At 45.7% G+C, this 25369-nt stretch overlaps 1 protein-coding gene across 4 annotated transcripts in view; it reads right to left on the bottom strand.

The window, feature by feature from the left end:
- Positions 1-25369, bottom strand: part of DNMT1 (DNA methyltransferase 1) — a 142429-nt gene that overhangs the window by 16675 nt on the left and 100385 nt on the right. For all 4 annotated transcript variants that reach the window (XM_068132592.2, XM_078766314.1, XM_068132593.2 and 1 more), the window contains 6 exons: positions 22315-22519; positions 11353-11540; positions 10985-11164; positions 10599-10820; positions 1012-1204; positions 40-127 (listed from right to left, as the gene is read on the bottom strand). In XM_068132592.2, the coding sequence (XP_067988693.2) occupies positions 40-127; positions 1012-1204; positions 10599-10820; positions 10985-11164; positions 11353-11540; positions 22315-22519 (1076 nt within the window). The remainder of the gene's footprint in view (positions 1-39; positions 128-1011; positions 1205-10598; positions 10821-10984; positions 11165-11352; positions 11541-22314; positions 22520-25369) is intronic.

The following is a 25369-nucleotide window of genomic DNA, read 5'->3' as shown; positions in this document are numbered from 1 at the left end:
GCGAAGGAGCATCGAGGCAGAGTCATCCAAAAGGCTCACCCTTGCCCTTGCCTTTGCCCTTTCCATGGCCATCCGAGCGTGCATGATAGGGCGGGTCTTCAAACTTCCTGGTCTTTGCAATGTACGCCTACAAGAAAAAAAGGGAAACGAGGAAAGGTCAAATACGTCTTCACCTATCTCCAACACCCTTGTGTGGTTTTTTTTTTTTTTTTTTTATTCAAAAAATCCTCCTAAAGAGTCACCAAGACATGCTGGAAATGCAACCTGCACTAAGGGCCTCCATTTCAAGCATTGATAAATCGCTCCACCAGGCTCAACTGAAGTTTTGGATAATTGATTGGAAGGACAAACTACTCATTAAATGGCTTCCCATTAATGACTAGAACAGCACTCGGTAGAGCGCATACCTCTGCCAGGCTGAACAGTATCGGTTTTGTATCCCACCGATAGGCCAGATCTGCATCCGGACCAAAACCAAAATCGAATTGCTTGTTCTCGTCAACGACCAAACTCGTCCACCGAGTTTTGCCCGAATCTGTCTATACCTTCAGGATATCGGGCTATTTATCATTGTTTGGCCCAATCTCTCAATGGTGAAGAATCACTTTGAAAATTCTGGTATCTGGATTCAGATCTTCACCGAAATCAAATCAATTAGTCTTTGTCACACACCCAACCTGCCCACCAAAATGCGTCCACACCTTTTTGCGATATCCTGCTCACAGACAAACACAGCGAGAGACAGGGGTGAAACACAACCTCCATCCACCTTCGGTGACGGAGGTGATAATCGACAGGTTTGAAAGCAAGATGGCGAACCCATTGTAGAATAGGGGTTAATGTAGCATTTGGAAACTTGCATACTTGCATACGTGACATGGTCACCAACAGTGAATGGCGAAAGTACCCTTTTACCTTTTTGTTTTGGACGTCTGCCATTTTATTGATTTTTCCCCTTCAAATGAAAATACAAAATTTAAAGCATTCAAATAATTTGGTGACAGCACCGACCTCCATGAAGTAGAAGCGATTTGGTGCAGCACGAATATACCGAATGACCTCCTCGTTCAGCTCCTCGACAAACATGACTTGGAAGCGGCCTTGTGCGGCCTTTAATGGAAGGTTCACTTGCTCGCTGCTCCAGTAGAGCAATGACATGTCTGTGTGTCGGGTACTGGCCTGTCCCAGATGTGTGTTCTCTGGCCTGTTGGGAAAACGAGATTTAAAAGCTTGTGGCACAACGTTATGATCGCCCTTCCACCCGCACCCCACCCACCCACACTTCTCGGAGTCCTGAAGTATGAAAACGAGACCGGGCAGCCAGACCTTGGGTCATACAGATATCCGTAGATCTCGCGAGATCTCGCGAGATCTTTGTCGGCGAGGTCACGTCTTTTCGAAGCTGTCCATGCACTCACGCTTTCGAAGCTAAGTAATTTTTTCACAATTGTGTTTTTGTCGAGACTGTATCTATCTTTCGGTGTGTGTACCTATAGCGTGTCTTTAGGAAAATTTTCGGTGTTAATTTTTCGTACATGTACACACAATCGTCCGTTAATGCGTGTCGAGTATTCTGAGGCCTAGTACTCGTACTAGTAGGTTTAGACTACCGTCTCCGACCTTGTGGTTTTGTTTTCTCTCAGCGGTTCGTCGAATGCGCTGCAATTATTTTCGTTCTCTGTTTCGTCCCAGTCATTCACCCCATACTTCCTTGTTTAATATCTCTACTCAAAAAAAAAAACCCCCAAAATTTTTTTTTCCCTTCTCAGTTCTTATTCGTTTATTTGTTGTTCTTATTTGTTCGTTCGTTCTTCGTTCACGTTGTTCGTGATCACGTGGTTAGAAATGTTTAATCTCTCCCCTGAACAACTGTTTTCTGTCATATATTATAACACCTTTTTCTTCTTCTCCTACAAAAGGATGCTTTCGTCTTGCTCACCAAATCTATTCATTCCAAAAAATAATAATAATAATAATAATAATACCATCTCTTGCAGTTCCTCTTTTCTACATTCCCTAAACTCTCCAGCCCTCCACCCCTCCTTCAGTGTCCTCAAACGTATTTTTGACTCGAAGGTCTCAAACTCATTTTGCAAAAAATGTTCGTTTCCCATGAATCGTACACTTTTCAAAATCCAATCTCACCCCTCCCCTCCAAAACTTCACCATCACCCCTCCCCTCCAAATCTACCCCCTTACCCCTCCCCTCCAAATCTTCCCCATCACCCATCTCTTTCAAATCTTCCCCCTTGCCCCTCCCCTCCAAATCTTCCCCATCAGCCCTCCCCTCCAAATCTACCCCCTTCCCCTCCCCTCCAAATCTACCCCCTTTCCCCTCCCCTCCAAATATTCCCCATCACCCATCCCTTTCAAATCTTTCCCCTTGCCCCTCCCCTCCAAATCTTCCCCATCACCCCTTCCCTCCAAAACTTCCCCATCACCCCTCCCCTCCAAAACTTCCCCGTCACCCCTCCCCTCCAAATCTACCCACTTGCCCCTCCCCTCCAAATCTTCCCCATCACCCATCCCTTTCAAATCTCCCCCCTTGCCCCTTCCCTCCCCTCCCTCCTAAACTCCCCCCACACCCCTCCCGTCCAGGACTCTCCCTCGCTCCTCCCCTCCTAGACTCCCCTCTCACCCCTCCTCCTCAAAGCATCCTCCCTGCTTCTTCCCCCTTCCAACTTTCACCTTCATCTCCCCCAACCTTCTGCCTCGCTCTTCCCCCTCCTCAAATAACACCTCACTGTGCCTCACCCAATCTCCATCAAACCTTTTGTCCGCCCCATTCTTCCCTTTCTCCAAGCTATTCTGAAATCTCTGAAATCTCTGACATCTCTGACACACCTTCAACAGCTCTCCCTACCGCTTCCTCCTCTTCCACATCTTACCCTCCCCCTCCCCCCCCCCCCCCCTGTTCTGTATCCGATGCTCCCCCTTCCTCTTCATTAACGGTATGGACCTCAAACATCCGGGGCCTTCGCTCAAACTTGACTGATCTCTCCATACAGGTTGCTTCTGACAAACCAGATGTGATCTGCTTAACAGAAACTTTCCTCCTTCATGATGTCTCTGATGCCTTGGTATCTCTCCCAGGTTACTCCCTCCTCCGGTATGATAGACCTGAGCCTCGTCCTGGAGGTGGGGTTGCTATCTTTATAAAAAACTCTTCCTCACTCGCCCTGCACTGCACTCTCTCCACCTCACCCCCAGGAATACCTTTGGCTACGGCTTCCCCTTCGCTCCCACCTTTTGTTCATATGTGTGTTGTACCGTCCACCAAACAGTGATGACTCCATCTACATCTCGCTGTCTGATAATATGGACCAACTTCTATCTACCCATCCCAACTCTCTCTTCCTCATATGTGGTGATTTCAATTGTCACCATGCCAGTTGGCTGGGTGTGGGTACCTCTCTCACCAGCCATGGCTCTTCAGCAAAGGACTTCTGCGACTCACTGGGACCGACACAATCTGTCAATTTCCCGACCCGGATCTCAGTCAACGGAGCATCTTCTCTTCTGGACTTGGTTATGACTAACTTCCCTGAAAATGTCTGCTGCTCTTCTTCTGCTCCAATCGGCTCATCTGATCATGTGCTTGTTAAAGTGGTCATCTCTCTGACCGTTCTCAGAGAGCCTCCTCAGCGTCGACGAGTCTGGCATTTCACTCGGGCCAACTGGCACGGTCTTCAAGCAGCCATCAATCATCTGGACTGGTCTCCCATCTCTACCGCCTCTGACATCAACTCATCCTGGGAATTCTTTCAAAGTAAATTGCTCTCTCTCATGCACAGATTTATCCCATCTCGTCTTCAGTTGTCATACCCTTCCTCCCGTCCATGGTACACGGAATCTTGTGGTGAGGCTGTTGCCCAGAAACAACTTGCTTTCGTCTCCTGGAAAGCAAATCCAACGGAAGGAAATCTCATTTCCTTTCACAAAGCCCGAAACAAGTGTGTGTCCACCCTCAGGAGAGCCAGGAAACAATATCTCACCGTTCTCATGACCGAACTCTCTTATCTGTCTCCCTCTTCCAAATCCTGGTGGCGTCTGGTCAAATCTGTTTCTGGTGTTTGTTCCTCCTCCATCCCCTCCCTCGCCTCAAATGACTACACGGCTGACTCCGCACGTGAAAAAGCTGAATGCCTCAACTCTGTGTTTGCCTCTAAATCTTGTGTCCCAAACCCATCGCTCTCTGTACCCACCGTACCCAGTCGTACACAGCTGCTCCTGGACTCTGTGTCCTTTCCTCCTGACAAGGTGGAAAAGTTTCTGTCAACCCTCGACTCTGATTCTGCAACTGGTCCTGACGGCATCAGCCCACGGGTCCTAAAATCATGTTCTTCCGCTCTTTCACTCCCTCTTTCTGTTCTCTTCACCCTCTCTTTTGCTCAAGGTCATCTGCCATCTGCTTGGAAATCAGCCAACATCACCGCTTTGCACAAAAAAGGTGCAAAAACAGATCCTAGCAACTACAGACCAATCAGCCTTCTCCCAATTATCAGCAAAGTCATGGAATCCATCATTGCTTTAGATATGAAATCTTTCCTCTTCTCCAATGGCTTGATCTCTGACCATCAATTTGGTTTCAGACCTGGTCACTCGACTCTGGACATGCTGCTTCTGCTTTCTCAACAATGGATGGAGGTCCTCAACACCAAACAGGAAATTAGAGCTGTCTCCCTTGACATTTCACGTGCCTTCGATACGGTCTGGCACCCCGCTCTGCTCACCAAACTCTCCTCCTTTGGTATCCAAGGAAATCTCCACGCATGGCTGGCGGACTTCCTCTCTGGTCGTCGTCAACGTGTGGCCCTGAATGGGTTTCTCTCATCTCCTCTTCCTGTTCAGGCTGGAGTTCCCCAAGGCAGTGTTCTGGGCCCTGTGCTTTTTCTGGTCTTCATCAATGATCTCTCTGACTCTCTTGAAAATCCTCTCTATCTCTTTGCTGACGACTCGACTCTCTGTCGCTCCATTCCTCATCCCTCAGATCGGCAGTCTGCAGCCTCCTCACTCTCTGCAGACCTGGACAAAATCACAGACTGGGAAAACAAATGGAACATGTCTTTCAATCGTGACAAATCTCACTCTTACGATGTCTCTCCGAAAAGAACGACTGGACAACCCTCCCATCCACTTTCTGAATAATCCTCTCCAAGAAGTTCTGTCACTCAATCTTTTGGGTCTCACTATCTGCCATGATCTTTCCTGGGAAAACCACATTTCAAATCTGGCCTCCAAAGCCAGTCGCCGTCTGGGCATCCTCCGTCGTGCGAAGTCCTTCCTTGGTACACCTGAGCTCCTCACCATTTACAAGGCTTTCATCCGCAGCTCTATGGAATACTGCTCTCCCCTCTGGTCTGGTGCTCCTGCCTCACACCTAGCTCGTCTTCACGCTGTTGAAACCAAAGCGTTCAGAATCATTGGAATCTCCCGCGATGAAGCTAACTCCAAGGGCCTTTCACTCACTCACCGCAGGCAGGTTGGTGGTCTTTCCATCTTCTACCGACTCCTCTCTGGCCTTGCCCCCCCCCCCAGCTCTCTCTGGGCTCTGTCCCCCAAATATTCCTACAGGTCACACAAGATCTGCCTGCAACCCTCTTAGGGTTAAACTGCCAAAATCAAGACTTTCTGCTCACCTTCACTCCTCTTTTCTCCCACCTCTGGAACAAACTCCCTCACTCTCTTCAATCCCACTCCACCCTCCAAGTCTTTAAAACAGCTGTTCACCACCATCTCTTATCTTCCCCCATCCAAAACCTTGATGTTTTCTACCCCCACTAATTTCGGTCCCCTTGTGTTTTCTACCTCTCCTCCCCTCCACCCCCCTTCCCACGCCTCCTCCCCCCAAGCCCTCTCCCTCCCACACTTCTCCCTGCTCTCAAATGTTGTGTTTGTGTGCTTCCCCTTCTCTCCCCATCTTGTCTTCCGCTCCCTCTTTTTATATATTTTGTTTGTCTGGTTGACTTGTTTGTGAAATAAATGTCAGCTCTTTCACGAGCCTCGATTCAGTATACAAAAAAAAAAAAATACAGGGAACCTTACCTGTAATTTTTTTTTTTTTTTTTAAACCAAAAAAAAACCTTACCTCTAATAACTTTCTCTACTCTTCTGATATATTGTTACTTTTTGAAGGTGTGCAAAGTGTATTTTATGTGTAGTTTGTGTGTAGTTCATGTGTAGTCCACAGATTTGGATTTAGTCAAGATAGGCCCATTTTTTCAACAGGTCATGAACAACCCAAGAAAGATCGTTTTCAGTCGACATCCTTCAATCAAGACTCAAGAGTTCAGGATGGAGCTTCATATCATGCAGCCCTAAGCAAAGCACGGATATCTGTCTGGCTACATTTTTTAGAGAAGACACCGACACAAACTTTAACAGTGGAATTGTAAAAGTAACGATAGGCCAACACATTCAGGCCGTAATAAACGTCAATCCAGGTTTGCCTGCAGCGTAGAGGCCGACACCTGGAGTATGTGCTCGAATCTTAATCCATATCGACACATTACTAACATAATTGCCTTCGCCGATTTCGAGACTACTTTAGTCTAGTAGGAAGACTAGGTCCCCCTGCACCCCCCGGAGATATACTTCTAATCAGTGTTTCTAGATTGGAAAAAATGTGTAGAAAATGACTAGCTATGGCCCCAAGCTGAAAAAATGTCCCACATACCATTTTTATGCAAATTACTGCTGCAAATTTTATGCAAAATTATGCAAATTTTATGCAAATTTTTGATGAGGAGTAGAGTTGAGGGGTCTTTGAGGGCTTCATCGAGGTGCTCTCGGTTGCAAGACTGGGTCATTCTGAGAAGCACAGCAGGGTCAGAGATCATGATGTTCTCCTCCTCAGTGAATCTCTCCATCAACAGCCTCTCCATTGCCTCACACACTGTTTTGAGGCAAAAGAGGGACTTTGCGTAGGCCTTTCCACTGAGAACACCTTTGAGAGATCCACTTGTTACTAGTTGTGCCTCAAAGAGAATCTCTGCATATCCAGAACCACGCATCTTGTGTCCAGTGAGCATCCCGATGTAGTTCATGGATGTGTGGAAGGGTCCAATCGTTACTACATGACTAGCAAATTCATTTGGCCAGCGCCAGATGATGGGAAGGGCTTTCATGCAGACACCCAGATCAAATGTATTCAGGACCCATCTCTGACCCACCTCAGCAGTTGCTGCCTCGGAACGCTTCAGTAGCTCACGAACAACTGCGTTGTCTGTGATCGGTCTGTGCCTGGTGCCTGCATGGCATGGCAATGGCCTGCAGCCTGTGCCTGGGCTAGGGGGTTTCACCTCTGCAACTGGTTCTCCCCCACCCAGCAAATCAACAGTCGACTACTGCACGCCTATCCACCAACCGATCACAGACAACGCAGTTGTTCGTGAGCTACTGAAGCGTTCCGAGGCAGCAACTGCTGAGGTGGGTCAGAGATGGGTCCTGAATACATTTGATCTGGGTGTCTGCATGAAAGCCCTTCCCATCATCTGGCGCTGGCCAAATGAATTTGCTAGTCATGTAGTAACGATTGGACCCTTCCACACATCCATGAACTACATCGGGATGCTCACTGGACACAAGATGCGTGGTTCTGGATATGCAGAGATTCTCTTTGAGGCACAACTAGTAACAAGTGGATCTCTCAAAGGTGTTCTCAGTGGAAAGGCCTACGCAAAGTCCCTCTTTTGCCTCAAAACAGTGTGTGAGGCAATGGAGAGGCTGTTGATGGAGAGATTCACTGAGGAGGAGAACATCATGATCTCTGACCCTGCTGTGCTTCTCAGAATGACCCAGTCTTGCAACCGAGAGCACCTCGATGAAGCCCTCAAAGACCCCTCAACTCTACTCCTCATCAAAAATTTGCATAAAATTTGCATAATTTTGCATAAAATTTGCAGCAGTAATTTGCATAAAAATGGTATGTGGGACATTTTTTCAGCTTGGGGCCATAGCTAGTCATTTTCTACACATTTTTTCCAATCTAGAAACACTGATTAGAAGTATATCTCCGGGGGGTGCAGGGGGACCTAGTCTTCCTACTAGACTACTTGATCGAAGGCAATTATGTTAGTAACGTATCGATATGTAATAGAAAGTATGCATGTTGGATGTTTAATCCACTTCTTCGAGGACAGAGGAAGCTCAAACTTTCAGGGAATACTCAGCACACCCTGAAGGTGTGCTTCCTCAAGTTTCATTTTATGCCATCAAGTTTTGGGGAAAATAATTTTTTCACCAATTTTGGCATTTTATTTTGAGGGAGGGGTGGGGGGAGTGGCTGAGGTGAGTGGGGTGCAATTTGATTAATCCGAGCTATAACCTACAAACACAATACATTATACATGCACAGAAGCAGCACGCATGTTTTTGCTTAATATACATAACTCGGGGGTTTTTTGGGGGGGGGGTTTGCATACAAAGTCGAGGCTCTTGCAAGAGCCAACACATAAAACACACGATAAAGGGAACAGGAGACGAGAGGGACGAGAGAGGGAAGCACAACAATCGTAGAGAACAGGGACATCAGGAGATCTGTGGAAGGGAGAGGGCTGGGGTGCGGTACACAGGATAAACAAGATGGACACTACAAGGAATTTCAGGAATGAAGTTGGAGATTGAAAGAGGTGGATTTGGGGTGTATTAACAGGAGTAGAAAAGATCAAGGTTTTGGATGGGGGAAGATAAGAGATGGTGGTGAACAGCTGTTTTAAAGACCTGGAGGGAGGAGTGGGATTGAAGGGAGTGGGGGAGTTTGTTCCAGAGGCGGGAGAAAAGAAGAATGAAAGAGTGAAGGTGAGCAGAGAGTCTTGATTTTGGCAATTTCACCAGAAGAGGGTTGCAGGCAGATCTTGTGCATCCAGTAGGAATACAGCGTGAAGCGGAGCTAGGTGTGACGCAGGTGCACCAGCTCCGAGGGGTGTGCAGTACTCCATTGAGCTGTGGATGAAAGCTTGGTATGTGGTGAGGAGTCCAGGTGTGCCAAGGAAGGACTTCGCACGACGGAGGATGCTCAGTCGGCGACTGGCTTTGGAGGCCAGCTTGGAAATGTGGTTTTCACAGGAAAGATCATGGTAGATAGTGAGACCCAAAAGCTTGAGTGACAGAACTTCATGGAGAGGATTGTTGAGAAAGTAGATGGAAGGGTTTTCAAGACTGTCTTTTCGGAGAGACATAGTAAGAGTGTGAGATTTGTCAGGATTGAAAGACATGTTCCACTTGTTTGACCAGTCTGTGATTTTATCCAGGTCTACAGAGAGTGAGGAGGCTGCTGCCTGCCGATCTGAGGGTTGAGATATGGAGCGGCAGAGAGTGGAGTCATTAGCAAAAACATGGAGAGGATTTTCCAGAGTCAGACAGATCATTAATTAAGACTTGAAAAAGCACAGGGCCCAGATCATTGCCTTGAGGAACTCCAGCCTGAACAGGAAGGGGAGATGAGAGAATTCCATGCAGGGGAGGAAGTCCACAAGCCATGCATGGAGATTGCCATGGCTACCATAAGATGAGAGTTTGGTGAGTAGGGTGGGGTGCCAGACCGTATCAAAGGGACGAGATGTGTGAAGGGAGACGGCTCTGATTTCCTGTTTGGCATTGAGGACCTCCATCCATTGTTGACAGCAGAAGCAGCATGTCCAGAGTAGAGTGACCTGGTCTGCATCCAAATTGATGATCCGAGATCAAGCCATTGGAAAAGAGGAAGTATTTGATGTCAGAAGCAATGATGGATTCCATGACTACTGATGATTGAGAGCAGGCTGATTTGTCTGTAGTTGCAAGGATCTGTTTTTGCAACCTTTTTTGTGTAAAGCGGTAATGTTGGCTGATTTCCAAGCAGATGGCAGATGACCTTGAGCAAAAGAGAGGGTGAAGAGAACAGAGAGAGGGTGAGATAGAGTGACAGCAGGATTTTAGGACCCGTGGGCTGATGCCGTCTGGTCCAGTTGCACAATCGGAGTCGAGGTTGACAGAAACTTCTCCACCTTATGATTTTGAGGCAGAGTTGAGGCATTCAGCTTTTTCACGTGCGGTGTCAGCTGTGTAGCCATTTGACGTAAGGGAGGGGATGGAAGGGGAAGAAACACCAGAAACAGATTTGACCCGACGCCACCAGGATTTGGAGGAGGGAGACGGGTTTGAGAAACCGAAATGAAGTCGAACCGAACCGAATCAAACCAAACTCCTATGGACCTAAGTCCTCGACCAAAGCATTGGTCACCACTTCAAATTGCTCACCGAAGTTGGGCTGAGATGGTATTAATTGTAATCAGAATAATAATAAACCCTCCTCCCTGGCATCTCCCATCAGGAGCAGGTGCATCTATGTAAATCAATGACAATAAAGATGTCTGTCTGAAACTTTTCACAGTAATCATGCATCGTGTGAAGCAAACGTGTACCAAAGAATGTGTCATTTTAAATCAAAATTAATGTTTATTAAACTGCACGGGTAGTGGGGGTGGGGGAGTTTGGTCACATGGTACATCAGAACTCAGGTTCTCTTCTCCAAAACTACATTACAAACAATCATTTGGGAAAACTTAAAACTGCAAAAATATTTGGAAATTGAAGGGTCAATGTGGAAGCCAGCAAACCTGTACAGCTTGTTTATGGTCATCATGAGGTCTCGGCTTTTTGGGCCAACCGTCGAACGCCAGAGTGTAGCAATGCGTCCCAGACGGTATGGCTCAGGGGAGCTGAGGTTCGATCCCTTCACGTAGTCCGTGCGTCTCCACTGCTCCGGATACAAGTCCGTGTCAGATGAAATCTCGAAACGCCGCGAATGGGGCGAGTGTGCGGGCGAGGATGGTTTTACGCTGGTAATGGTGAAAAACAACACGGAATGGGGATCGAGTCACTGACAGAATTTTGTGCTTTGAGAAGGGCAAGAATATCCAGATGAGCGAGGAGTCACTCGTCATTGACCAAGCAAGTCCAGTGTTTTTTGGACACGAGTCTCCCTAACCCATTCCCAATGAACCTGAAAGAGAAGGCATCAGGCAGGAGGTAAACAGCATCTCCAGGCCGGTATTCCTCGTCCCGATAAGTTGCACTACCAAAATCCTCATGTGATGGATTGGCTGTGCAACCCAAAGAAGGGCCAAGTTGCGGAATGAGAATCTGGGCTTCTTGTGTTTGCCTCACACACGAACCACATTTGCTGAGGAAAGAGGAAGCCAAGGAAAAGGGAAGGGTCATGGAGTTTCCTCATCAGTGAGGGTGAAGCAGGGTGTCTGTATGACATGAATGGAGGGAGAAGGTTCGTGGTGAGAGTGGACCGAGTAGTCAGAGAGGGCAGGGAATGGGGATGGCGAGAAGACAAATTCCAGGAGAGATTTCAAAACTCACTTTAAGGACTGAAACTTAGGCAGGAGTTCATGAAGCGAGTCGTGACGAGGCTCGAGTGGAGGACTTTCAAAACGCGCAAGTTGAGGGTCGTACCAGAGCTTGTAAAAAAAGGAACTTTCTCCTGCAGCTCCAGGCTTTCCCCTCTCGTCATCCTTCCCTCCCCACTCTGGCCCGCATTCCTTCCCTCCCTGCATTATGCACGACGTACCACATGAGAGTTGAAGTTGTAGCACGAGAGAATTTATTCAAAAGCAATGCAAATTATGCTATACAGCATTACATTTGCTACAGCAACTCCACCTCACAGACCTCAAATATCCCCTTTGGCTTTAATAAGTTCATGTCCATACAACAGTGAAGTCGATGGCACGTCATCAGAAACCAACACACTTTTAGTGCTGCAGAATGGTGCAATATACCAGACCAATTGTGCATTTTGGGTGAAAAGTATGAAAATTGGCACAGATGTATCTTTTGATGTGCTGAACATTTCTGGATATGGGACCAATTCAGTTTCTTTCCAAGATGGCCACCAAATTCAACATGGCCGCCACTGAGTAAAATACTACTTTCTTACTTGTTTATAATATTCAAATGTGCCAATTTCATATTTTTCATGCTTTTTAACCGTGAAATTGCATAGTTTCTATACTGATGTTTGCATATTTCAACAATGCAACAATATTCAAAATGGCACAGAAATCCAAAATGGCCGCCATGTTAGTACCTAAAAGCCTAAAGCTTAAGTTGATACCTCGAAAAGCTAATGTATCCTTAATGAAATCAGGTTTTCTTCAAATTCTCATTCTTTTATTACGAACACTTCCGGGATCAACTTCCGGTTCCTCGGGCGAGTGAAGCGTACTTCGAGCTCTCCACGGCATCGAAGTTTAAGTGTTTTCCCATTCTTGTCTTTGTCAAATTTCCACTGGTTATTTTGCTGTGTACGTGTTATTGTGTTTCTGGTTGGTATTGGTTTGTAATTCGTACAAACCTGTGTGTAATTAATCGTTTTCTGGGTCGTACCTCGTGCGCGGCCTGGTAACTTGGGGCTTCCCTCCCCCCGTCGGTGTTTTGTCGATTTGGGTTCTTTCCTTCGCTGTATTGCTTGTTTCTTTTATTTTATTTTCTCTCCCTCACCTCACCTCCCGAGACAAAGAATTCTATATTGATTCTTTCTCTCCTCCCGGACACGTGCTTGTATGCTCTCCTCCTCGTCTCGACTTGTGCCCCACCCCCTGTATCTCGTTTTTCTTCCGCCTCTGCTCCTTCTTTCTCAAATCCACGTTCTCGCTTGGAGACTTTTACCAGATTGTTTTTCATGGTTTTCATGGTTCTGTATGGATATTGTTGGAATATGTTTAAACCGCAGCCGTGATGCTGACGCCCCCCCCCCCCCCCCCGAATTTCCATGTTTTAAACGTTTCCCAGTGTGTACCCTGGTCAGAATAGGTACACCGTATCCCTGCGTGTCGTAAGAGACGACTAAGAGGGTTGGCGTCAGGAAGTGCATCCGGCCAGAAAAACATTGCCTCAAAAAGAGAACCATGACAATTACAAGTACATATGGGCAGGGTGCAGCCCGAAGTGGAGATCGGTTTCTGAGGTTTGGGACATGGAATGTAGGGACAATGACAGGGAGATCAGGAGAAGTGGTGGAAGTATTGGTCAGAAGAAGAGTGGACATATGTTGTGTGCAAGAGACGAGATGGAAGGGAAGTGGTGTGAGAATGGTGAAGGGTAGGCAGGGACAGAAAAACAAGTTTGTGTGGCAAGGGTGCCCGGAGGGCGTGAATGGTGTTGGTGTCCTGTTTTCTGAGGAGTTTGTAGACAGTGTGGTGAGTGTGACTAGAGTGAGTGATAGGTTGATGATGGTGAAAATGATGATTCGAAAGCTCTTGGTGAACGTCATCTCGGGATATGCTCCGCAGGTTGGTCGAAGCAATGAAGAGAAGGACAAGTTCTGGTGTGCGATAGAGAAGCTGATGGAAAACGTGAAAGATGAGGAAGTTGTTGTGGTGGGAGGAGACCTGAATGGACATGTGGGAAGGAGTATGGATGGTTTTTGAGTGAGTTCATGGGGGTTACGGATATGGTGTGAGAAATGGAGAAGGTGAAAGGATTTTGGAGTTTGCTGATGGAGCTGATTTGTTGATTTGTAATACTCAGTTCCAGAAAGAGGATAATAAGCTTGTTACAAACACGTCAGGTGGGTCGACGACAACCGTTGACCACCTGATGGTGCGTAGGCGAGATAGGGGGCACCTCCGGGACACAAAGGCGATCCCGGAGGAGGAGGCTGTTTCACAGCACCACTTGGTTGTCTGCGACATCAGGGTGAAAGGTGCGAGGAGAGCTCGGCGGGTGAAGTACCAACCAAGAATGAAGGTGTGGAGGTTGAAAGAGGTGACAGTAAGGGAGGCATTAAAAGAGAGGCTGAGTAGGGTAGAGGATGATGTGGTTGAGCTTGAAAGTGGTTGGATGTCAATGAAAGCTAGTCTGTTGGGAGCCGTTGGTGAGGTATGTGGATGGACAAAAGGACCACCGAGGCACTCGGAAACATGGTGGTGGGATGATGAAGTTGGAAAGAGGATTGACGAGAATAGGAAGAAGTTCAAGGAGTGGCAGAAGGCGAAGGGTACGGGAGCAGAAACAGCAGAGCATGAAAGTTATAAGGCAGCCAGGAAGGCTGCAAAGAAAGAGGTAGCAAAGGCGCAGGAGGCATGTAGGAAAATGTTCGGAGAACGCTTGGATTCGGAAGAGGGTCAGAAAGCAGTATTCAGGATTGCAAAGCACATAGCGAAAGAGAGGTGTGATGTGATGGGGGTGAGTTGCTTGAAGGATGAAGTCGGACAAATCGTTGTCGACCCAGATGGAATTAAAGGAAGATGGAAAAGATATATGGAAATGCTGTTGAATACAGAGAATGAATGGGGTGGCAACATAGAGAGTAACCCAGTTTTAGGACCGGCAGAGAAGATAACTGAGAAGGAAGTTGAGGAAGCGATAAAAGCAATGAAGAGTGGAAAAGCAGGAGGGCCGACGGGAGTTGTGGGAGATATGTTGAAGGCAGCAGTAAGTTGGGGTGTGAAGAGAATGACAGAGATCTGTAATCTGGTGGTGAAAGAAGGCCGCATTCCAGTGGATTGGGAACTGAGTACCCTCGTCCCTCTATACAAGGGGAAAGGTGACCCTCTGGAGTGTGGCTCGTACCGAGCGATAAAGTTATTGGAGCATGGAATGAAGGTATTGGAAAGGGTGTTGGAGAGGAGGATAAGGAAGAAAGTGAAGATCGACGAAATGCAGTTTGGATTTCTGCCAGGAAGAGGGACGACAGATGCGCTTTTCATTGCGAGGCAGTTGCAGGAGAAGTACATGGAGAAGAGGAAGCAGTTGTTTTTTAGGTTTGTTGATCTGGAGAAAGCATTCGATAGGGTTCCACACAAAGTATTGACATGGGCATTGAGGAAGTTAGGAGTGGAGGAATGGTTGATCAGAGTCGTGATGGCAATGTACAAAAGAGCGCGCACAGCTGTATGGACGAAGGATGGGAACAGTGGTGAGTTTGAGGTGAAGGTGGGAGTGCATCAGGGGTCGGTACCAAGTCCACTACTATTTGTAGCTGTGATGGAGGTGCTGGCTCAGAACGTAAAGGAGGGTTTACCGTGGGAGTTGTTGTATGCAGATGATCTGGTGTTGATTGCGGAAAGTATGGATGGACTGAAGGAAAAGATGAACAAGTGGAAGGAATGTATGGAGACAAAAGGTCTGAAGGTGAATATCGGAAAGACGAAGGTGATGGCAAGTGGTAAAGCATGTGGTGAGGTGGAAAGAACTGGGAAGTGGCCGTGTGCTGTGTGCAGGAAGGGTGTCGGAGTGAACTCCATTCAATGTACTATGTGCGCTGAATGGGTTCATCAAAAATGTAGTGGTCTGAGAGGGTCATTTACCAGTGTGGCAGCTACATTCAAATGTAAGGTGTGCACAGAGGGAGCTGCAGATGGAGGAAATGTTGAGTTGGATCTTGGAGACGGCATGAAGCTGGAAGGTGTGAAAACATTTTGCTACCTCGGAGACATGCTGAATGGAGAAGGTGGATCAGACTCGGCAACGGTTGCTCGAGTGAGATGTGCATGGAAGAAGTTTCGGGAACTGAGTGGCGTGCTGATGAGGAGGAGAATGTCGCTGAAGCTGAAGGGAAAGGTGTATGCTGCATGTGTGAGAAGTGTTATGATTTATGGGAGCGAGACATGGGTAATGAACGTAGAGCAGCAACGAAGGCTGGAAAGGGTGGAAATGCGAATGGTTCGATGGATGTGCTGAGTATCGTTGAGAGAGAAGAAGACAAATGATGAATTGCGAAAGATGATGGGAGTATTGCCTGTGATTGATGCTGTGGAGAGGAACAGGTTGAGATGGTTTGGTCATGTGTTGAGGAAGGATGAAAGTGACTGGTTGAGAAGAGTGATGGAAATTAATGTAGAAAGAAGTAGAGGACGGGGAAGACCGAGAAAGATTTGGCTAAAGATGGTGGAAGAAGAAATGTGGGCAAGGGGGTTAAACAAGGAGAGATGCAGAAAATAGGGCAAAATGGAGAAGATTGTCATGGGGACCGCAAGGCTAACCCCCACTCTAGCAGGGAAAATGGCCTTAAAATGCATGTTGTTGTTGTTGTTTTATTACTAACACATGTAGGTACGGGCTTTACTACGATTTGCTTTTCATGAGAAACTCATCTATCAATATGGTGCACACACATTTGCCTTGTTATTACAGATCTAAGTCATCGCATAGCAACAGGATTCAGCAATGATTTTTAGCAGTATATTGTTAGTTATATATAGAAACAGCAATCTACTTCTAGGCACTATATGAAGCTTAATATTGCTTAATCACGTTAATGACGCTCACAGTCTCCGTGACACTTGCAGTATGTTGTACATGCCATCCCTGCATTAACACACTTGCACTGGCGCAGGCATCCTCTTTCCACTTTACAGCCACACTTAAGAAGTTCTTTGCACGATTTGGATGCTTCAGGCAGGGTTGTCCACAGAGGTTCCCACAGCTGTGAGGCCCCTTTGAACCATCCCCACTCAGCGGGATCTGGTAAATCTGGATCTCGCAGTAATGCCTGCCCCCAGCAATGCCCTGCCTGATATGCTGCCCACTTTGCGTGTTGACACAGTGCAGCTGAAGTAGGTGGAATGAACTCAACGGATCTCCCCTTTTGAGTAAATAACTCTCTACGGGCATCGTCAACACTGTTACAGCAGCTTGTCCGGTCATACATGACGACAACAAACCGTTCAATTGTTTGCATTTGTTCTTTCAATGTCCCTTCTGAAGGAGGTACTCTACCAACAGTTGCAAAGGCTTCTACGACATCTGTGAAAACCTTCATTGTGTTCCATGCTGTTTTCTTTCCTCGGTTCAGAAAGAATGACGTCTGATCACAACCGGTGAAGGTATGGAACATTAGCAGAGACAAAGATTTCTCTGGACCTTGGGTATGGGCAATGGTGTGTGCTGGTATGAGTTTGCAATTATTCTTTCCTGTGCCAAACATTACCCATATTTCACTCAGGTTCGTTTGGTTGAACAATGCTATAGCCAAGACAAGAACGTCAGTGTCCACAGTACGCAACATGACTTTCTGGTATCCATTGGCAGCAGCGTCTGCTGCATGGAGTAGTAGCCTAGTGTCGGCTTCTTCGTGTGTACATGGAGAAAGGTGACTGATGTCTTCTCTTGGTGATTTCAGCAATATCGATTTGCCAAACGTAGAGATGATCTTCTTTTCAGTTTGGATTGTCACCGATTGTTGCGCAAAGAATGCAAAGAGTTCTTTCTTGTTTTCACTGACTTTGAGGAAGCCTTCCCAGTTTCCTGGGATCTTGGCATTTGGTTGCACACGTCTTCGTGTACCTTTTCCACGCTTCTTCCTCGTCATTGCTTTGAAACTATTTGGAATATATTCATCCCAGACAATGTCAACTCCACTGGCTTTCGTAAGCTGGGATTGAATATAGGGAAGGAAAATGCACTTGGAGTATTCACCGACGTCGCACTATGTTTGGTCCGCCCATTATCATCCCAACGAGGGTCGTCAGAGACTTAGGGACCAATTGGTGCTGACACTCCTGGAAGAATTTCCCCGTAAATACAGATTTCTCATGCTTCGGAATGTCCTTATGAAAGATTTCAGCTGCCTTTGCCAACAGGATAGCCTCCTCGTCAAAGTCACTTTCAAATGCCCCCTTTAGTGCCAGTCCTATGTCATCCCGACAAGCAAGAAGTACGTTTCTGCCTTGCAAGTCAGGTATGTTGGCTAATATTCGTTCTTTCAGTCTGGTCGAGTGTTCTCGAGGAGATGTGTCTGCTCCCAAGTCATTTAGCCTTGAAGTGTACATCTGATTTAAATCTGCCAGTTTGAACACCGGTGCTACGTCATTCTCCATACTTTTTGCACGACAGTCTTCAATATACGAAAGCAGCTCCGCCAGGACAATGCCGTGCAGTTGTTTATCAGAAGGGCTTTCTCTACTGTCAGAACAATTCACTGACTCTGCTTTCTTGTGGAGTGTTTTTAAGCAATTGCTGTGGTACATTGCATCTTGGGACATCATATCTCCAGCACTCAATTTGGCAACTAACATATGGTCTCACACAATTTCTGCACATCGCCGAACATTTCTGTCTAGTTTCTCCGTCGATGCCTTATGAAGTTTAACTGATTTTTCACCACAAAAGAAGCAAGTGTCTTGCGATGTTCTGGCTGCACCACCACTGCTGTAGCGAGTGACTTTCTTTTTTTGCGAGTCACTGTTGGTTTCACTCTCATCTCTTTTCCTGTTTTCTACCCATTGCAGTTTGGTATTGTTGTACCTATCCTTGCATTTTTTGTGCCATTTAGCTCCATTAGACTTTAGAGTCGTAGCAACTCCTGTTCCATTGTCTAACCTTGCTAAGTTTATACTAGCTGGAAGACTCCAAAGCTCTTTGAATCTTAGCAAATTACTTGCAAGATTACCATAAAGTGTATCATGTCAATATCAGTCCTCTTTGAATCGGCTGGGCATCGCAGTGGTTCTTTTGCCGTCTCGACACAAAATGCATTTTGTCCAATCTATCAGCGCCGATGATTCAGATGTTGTAGGAGTTTCTGGACGTTGTCTGGGGTCTAACATCTTGAAAGATTTAGCCATTGCTAGTATTTTGATTACTACACCACCACCACTGCTGCTTTTACAACTATTAGCCACAGTCGAATACTACGAAGGGTGCCATGCACTGTGGTATGGAGATATTGATCTGAAAGAAGAAAATGAAGGATGAACGAATGGATGAATGCATGAGATAATACACAGAATAACTTTAAGAACTTTAACTGTGATGCATGATACAATTACCATAATACAGTTTCATATGTTTGTCACCATTTGATCATGTGGCAGCCATTTTGAATTTGGAAACCATCTTGGCTAAGAAATGAAGAACATGTGAACAGTAAGGTAAAAGTTGGTGACATTTTACATTTCTAGTCAATTTTCAAACCAATCATAGGAAATATATTCATTTATATGGTTGTATCGGTAATTTTCACCCATGGAGGTGGCCATTTTGAAAAAAAATCAGTTGGCCCCATATCCAATATTGTTCAGTAGGTAAAACTCTATAACTGTGCAAAGTTTCATGCTTTTCACCAAAAGTGCACAATTCTTCCACCATTCTGCAGCACTATTCCCTCCTAAAGCAAAGTTGAAAGATGGCATAGATTTCCACCAGGATTGACCCAATATCAAATTTTGAGTTAAAAATTATTTTCCCCGTTTTGACCCGTGACCCCCAAGGCATGAACTGGTGGCCAAATCCAAAAAAATCGTTACATATTTCATGCATCCCCAATGTTGATTGCATATACAGTATGAAGTTTCATTTTAAAGTATAAAAAATGTGCTCATAATTGCATTTTTGGGGTTTTGACCCCGCCACGGGACGGGGCTAAAAATGACACTGTACTTGCGCCTTTGTGCCATGTGTGTTGATTATAACTACTGTTACGGGTTCCTCTATGATCTCCTGGTCTCGGTAAACCTCCGAACCCCGAGAGGAGCCCCGGCAGAAAAATACGTTATTCTGTGTTAGAAATCAATAGTGAAACCACACCAATGATTATTATAAATGAACAGATATTGTATTAAAAAATCACACACAAGAATAACGGTACAACAAATGGCAATTAAGAGTGCACTCTATATACCTTATTGCTTAGGATGGTACCATCAACTAAAGTCAGATAACTCACTGCGCTCCCAGCAAGTGAAAAGGACACTCCTCAATGTCTCTATAACCTTTTCCAAGGCGAAGGTGATTCGCTCCAGCAGTCGCTAGAACGATATCCAGTCGAAGCCCGAATCTCGCTCTCCAGTCGAGACCCGAATCGCGTACAGATGGCAATGGCAATCGCCCCGCCGAAACTGTACAAAGGCGCCCTCCAGAGGAGCACCTTCACCGCTCAATCAGCAAACCGCAACGTAATTGGAGACGAAGCGGTCGCACACACACATCCCCGACAGACGGTAGGATGTTGGGGTAAAGCTGACGCGAAGCAAAACCTTTGTAGGTGTCCGAAGCGCGAGGTTCAAAATGGCCGACGGCTCTTACTTGAGTCGATGCGACTAGGCGAGGATTCGTCGAAATCTCAGCGCCCAAACCTGACCGCAGATTTCTCAATTCCAGCGATAATTCCTATCGCCGGATGTCCCTTCAAGGAACTCAAAATTCCCTCGCGACTTTCGGTAGACCACGCTCGCTATGGAGCCTCGACGTCACGCGTCTTCTCCGACTTTGCTCGCCACGCCTCTTCTTCTTCTCTCCCGTCGTCTTCCGGTTCGGTTTCCGGTATCATTTAAAGTTAGCCTTTTTAACTTAAGACAACTGTTCATGAATAATAAACTTTTTGAGAATAATAATAGTACATAATATCAGAAATATGTCGTGGGTGAAAACCACAACAACGGAAGTTACGAATCCGTAACACTACCAGGTTTGGTGAATTTCTGCACAACTGTTTAGAAGGAGATAGCGTGATGGACAGATGGACAGACAGAGCCAATTACAATACCACCCATTTATTTATTTTTTCAAAATGTGTTGGGATAATGATATTATTATGGAAATAACTCTCAATCACGGATCCTTCTGCCAATGGGAGGATCTAAAACGTTCATTGATGCTGCTTTGTATCAGCAGGCCCTGTAATTAATGCTCCAATTTATGAACCACATATACAACACTTTCCCTCAAACATCACAACTTGACGTGTGTGAGAACTGAACCAAAAACGGTTAGCAATTCCTCATGATGTTAAAAAAAAACAAAATAAAAAAAACTAAAGGCATTAGTAAACCAATACTTGAACAAGAAATATGTCGTGCACGATACTTGTGAAATCCCTAAAATAAGTTGTTGGCCTACGATGACCTCAAAAATAATTGGTGGTTGAATTTAGCGACCTGGTATGCAAATCCGCTTCAAATTTCAATTTCAAACAAGTAGAACATGTCTTTCAATCCTGACAAATTTCACACTCTTACTATGTCTCTCCAAAAAGACCGACTGGACAACCCTACCATCTACTTTCTCAACAAACCTCTCCAAGAAGTTCTGCCACTCAAGCTTTTGGGTCTCACTATCTGCCATGATCTTTCCTGGGAAAACCACATTTCCAAGCTGGCCTCCAAAGCCAGTCGCCGAATGGGCATCCTCTGTCGTGTGAAGTCCTTCCACAGCACACCTGAGCTCCTCACCACATACAAGGCTTTCATCTGCAGCTCAATGGAATACTGCTCTCCCCTCTGGGCTGGTGCTCCTGCCTCACGCTTTTGAAACCAAAGCTTTCAGAATCATCGGAATCTCCCGCGATGAAGCTAACTCCGAGGGCCTTTCACTCACTCACCGAAGGCAGGTTTGTTGGTCTTTCTGTCTTCTACCGACTCCTCTCCCGCCTTGCTCCCCCAGCTCTGTCTGTGCTCTATCCCCTAAATATTCCTACAGGTCGCACAAGATCTGCCTGCAACCCTCTTATGGTTAAACTGCCAAAATCAAGACTCTCTGCTCACCTTCACCCTTTCATTCCTCTTTTCTCCCGCCTTTGCAGCAAACTCCCACATTCTCTTCAATCCCACTCCTCCCTCCAGGTCTTTAAAACAGCTGTTCACCACCATCTCTTATCTTCCCCCATCCAAAAACCTTGATCCTTGGTAATTTCACCCCAGATCCACTTTTTTGAAATACCAACTTCTTTCCTGGAAATCCTTGCAGTGTCCATGTGTTTTATACCTCAGGAGTCCCACCCCTCCTCTCCCCCTCTTCCCATGCATCCTCCCCCCCCCCCCACCCCCCAAGCCCTCTCCCTCCCACAGATCTCCCGATGTCCCTGCTCTCAAATGTTGTACCTGTGTGCTTCCCTCTCTCCCTCCCCATCTTGTCTCCTGCTCCCTTTATCATATGTTTTGTGTGTCAGTTTGTCTTTTTGTGATCAATGTTAGCTCTTACGCGTGCCTCAATCTTGTATACAAAAACAAACAAAAAAACCGTTAATTGGATGAAAATTGAGGATTTTAGAAATTTGACAAAGTCTGTGACCGTAGGCCTATGTTGACCTATTTACCCCAAAAACAATAGGCTTCTTGCTTATGACCAACTCTACCATTTGGTGAAATTTCGTGAAGATCGGTTGAAAATTGTGACCTGTTGGCGACAGACAGACAAACAGACAGACAGACATACAGAATAACGCACAAAACCAACCAATATACTTGAAAAATCTTCGATTTTCGCAAGTAATAAAACTTGGTAACCCGGTATATCTAATTTAAACTTTACTAGGCCAAACCCTTCACAACCAGACGACGTTAATCTCAACATGATGAAACACTCATCAGTCAACAAGCCCACCTCCAAGGCCCAGTTTTCACCAGGTGGGCAAAAAGCGACCATGACACGATCAATGATATCGCTGGGAGGCAAGTCGTCACAGGCGTCAATCAAGAAAAGCTCTTGTGGATCCGATGCCTCGCCCATAACTGTTTCAGAGCCACGCATGAACCACACGACGTGTGCACCGGGCTGTCCACCTTGCTCCTGCCACAAGGCTGTTAACCTCCACAAGGGAAATGGTAGGGGTGGGTGGGAGGTTGTATGCATTACATATCTCCCGAAAGAGTTACATTCAATTTCTCAGTATCTTGGCGTGTAAACTACAGGTATCATTCAATACTTGTACCAGAACAGCAGTTTTGATAGATTTATCCACTAGGCCTAGGGATTGAAAGCTAGGAAGAGACGGCTCAGAAGCCAGCGTGTTACAAATACTTCTCAAAGGAATAACCATCCATTCCCCCCCCCCCCCCCCCATCATACCCCACCCAGACGCCTCCACCCCTCCTTCCCTCCATTCTGCAATTAAGTGTGATCTCCCTTGCTAGAAGGCATTGTATTTCGATTCGTTTGTTAATCTGTCTGTCCACACATAATGTGTAGGCCACAAACACCACCTAGTGATAGATAGCCAGTATTACACGTTATCTTTATATCTTTTTTTATTTTTATTTTTATTCAACCGAGTACCTCCATAAAGTACATATGAGGTACGTTCAATTAGAATGTGAGGACGTTTATAAAGTACGTAGCATTAGAATGCGGGTATGTCTATAAATGATTCACGATAAAGAATGCGAGTACATCTATGAAGTACGTGTATTAAAAACATGAGTGAATCTGTAAAGTAAGTACTATTTGAACATGCATACTTCGAGACAGTACGAAATGTGACGCCGTCTATAAATTACATACAATTGCAATGTGAATCAATCCGAAAAATAATAATAAATAAATAAATAACCACCCGGAAAGGTCTGTGTCCACCGATTACAAACATACATCCTCGATGCATCGTCTACACACCACCACACAAAACAAGCGCTGGCAAGGATTTAGAATCTCTGATTACTCTTTCGAGTTATTGTTGCACTCAACTTTCTGGGAGAGCCACAAGGAGGTTCCATTTCACACCCTAATGACACGCTGTTGCATCAGACCACTCAGGCAAGTGCTGTAATGGTCATACACCCAGGTGTCCCAAGATCTGCCCGCCCGGCCTTTCCAAATCAATCCCCGGTCTGAGTGTGGTAATCAAGTCCACAAAGAAATTAGATGGGAGCTTCCCCTGTTTTCCATTTTATTTATCTTCCCCTTTCAGAATGTAAGAGAACTGCAGAAAATTTACTGCAAGTGGAAAAGTAAACATTGGCCATTTGGGTTGTGCATCGACATTTCTTTTTTCCATTCTTGGGTGAAATGCCAGTGGCATAGAAACAAGGTGGAAGAAGAAATGCGGGCAAGGGGGTTAACAAGGAGAGATGCAGAAAATAGGGCAATATGGAGAAGATTGTCATGGGGACCGCAAGGCTAACCCCCGCTCTGGCAGGGAAAATGGCCTTAAAATGTATGTTGTTGTTTCAGAATGTAAGAGAAGTGCAGGCAATTTACTGTAAGTGGAAAAGTAAACTTTGGCCATTTGGGTTGTGCATCGACATTTATTTTTTCCATTCTTGGGTGAAATGCCAGTGGCACAGAAAAGGCCCCTTTTGAAATGGTGGACTTTCTGACAATGTGGCAAAGCATAAAAAAAGAAGGGACATTCAAAAAAAAAAAAAATCGTGTGCATGCTGTACTACCCTTGTGTTCTCAGGAGAAACCAAGTAATGCTCCAGAAAAGTTCATATAAAGGGGTGCCAATTTGACTCATACACCTGCATGAAGAAGTATGTATTTAATTTTCCAGATGTTGGGTGCCCCTTTATTACGTTTAAAAATGGTATAAAGTGGTACACACACACATAAATATATATATATATAAATATAAAAATAAATAGATTTAATATATAAATAAATAAATAAATAAACATACATACATACATACATACATACATACATACATACATACATACATACAGTGGGGAGAACAAGTATTTGATACACTGCCGATTTTGCAGGTTTTCCCACTTACAAAGCACGTCAAGGTCTGTAATTTTTATCATAGGTACACTTCAACTGTGGAAGACGGAATCTAAAACAAAAATCCTGAAAATCACATTGTATGATTTTTAAGTAATTAATTTGCATTTTATTGCATGAAATAAGTATTTGATACATCAGAAAAACAGAACTTAATATTTGGTACAGAAACCTTTGTTTGCAATTACAGAGATCAGACGTTTCCTGTAGTTCTTAACCAGGTTTGCACACACTGCAGCAGGGATTTTGGCCCACTCCTCCATACAGATCTTCACCAGATCCTTCAGGTTTCGGGGCTGTCGCTGCGCAACACAGACTTTCAGCTCCCTCCAAAGATTTTCTATTGGGTTCAGGTCTGGAGACTGGCTAGGCCACTCCAGGACCTTGAGATGCTTCGTACGGAGCCACTCCTTAGTTGCCCTGGCTGTGTGTTTCGGGTCGTTGTCATGCTGGAAGACCCAGCCACGCCCCATCTTCAATGCTCTTATTGAGGGAAGGAGATTGTTGGCCAAGATCTCGCGATACATGGCCCCATCCATCCTCCCCTCAATACGGTGCAGTCGTCCTGTCCCCTTTGCAGAAAAGCATCCCCAAAGAACGATGTTTCCACCTCCATGCTTCACGGTTGGGATGGTGTTCTTGGGGTTGTACTCATCCTTCTTCTTCCTCCAAACACGGCGAGTGGAGTTTAAACCAAAAAGCTCTATTTTGGTCTCATCAGACCACATGACCTTCTCCCATTCCTCCTCTGGATCATCCAGATGGTCATTGGCAAACTTCAGACGGGCCTGGACATGCGCTGGCCTGAGCAGAGGGACCTTGCGTGCGCTGCAGGATTTTAATCCATGACGGCGTAGTGTGTTACTTATGGTTTTCTTTGATACTGTGGTCCCAGCTCTCTTCAGATCATTGACCAGGTCCTGCCGTGTAGTTC

This window comes from Myxine glutinosa, chromosome 12 (genome assembly GCF_964187855.1).
Source record: "Myxine glutinosa chromosome 12, kmMyxGlut1.1, whole genome shotgun sequence".
Taxonomy (NCBI): Eukaryota; Metazoa; Chordata; class Myxini; order Myxiniformes; family Myxinidae; genus Myxine; species Myxine glutinosa.
This window is presented reverse-complemented; position numbering and strand designations above follow the sequence as displayed.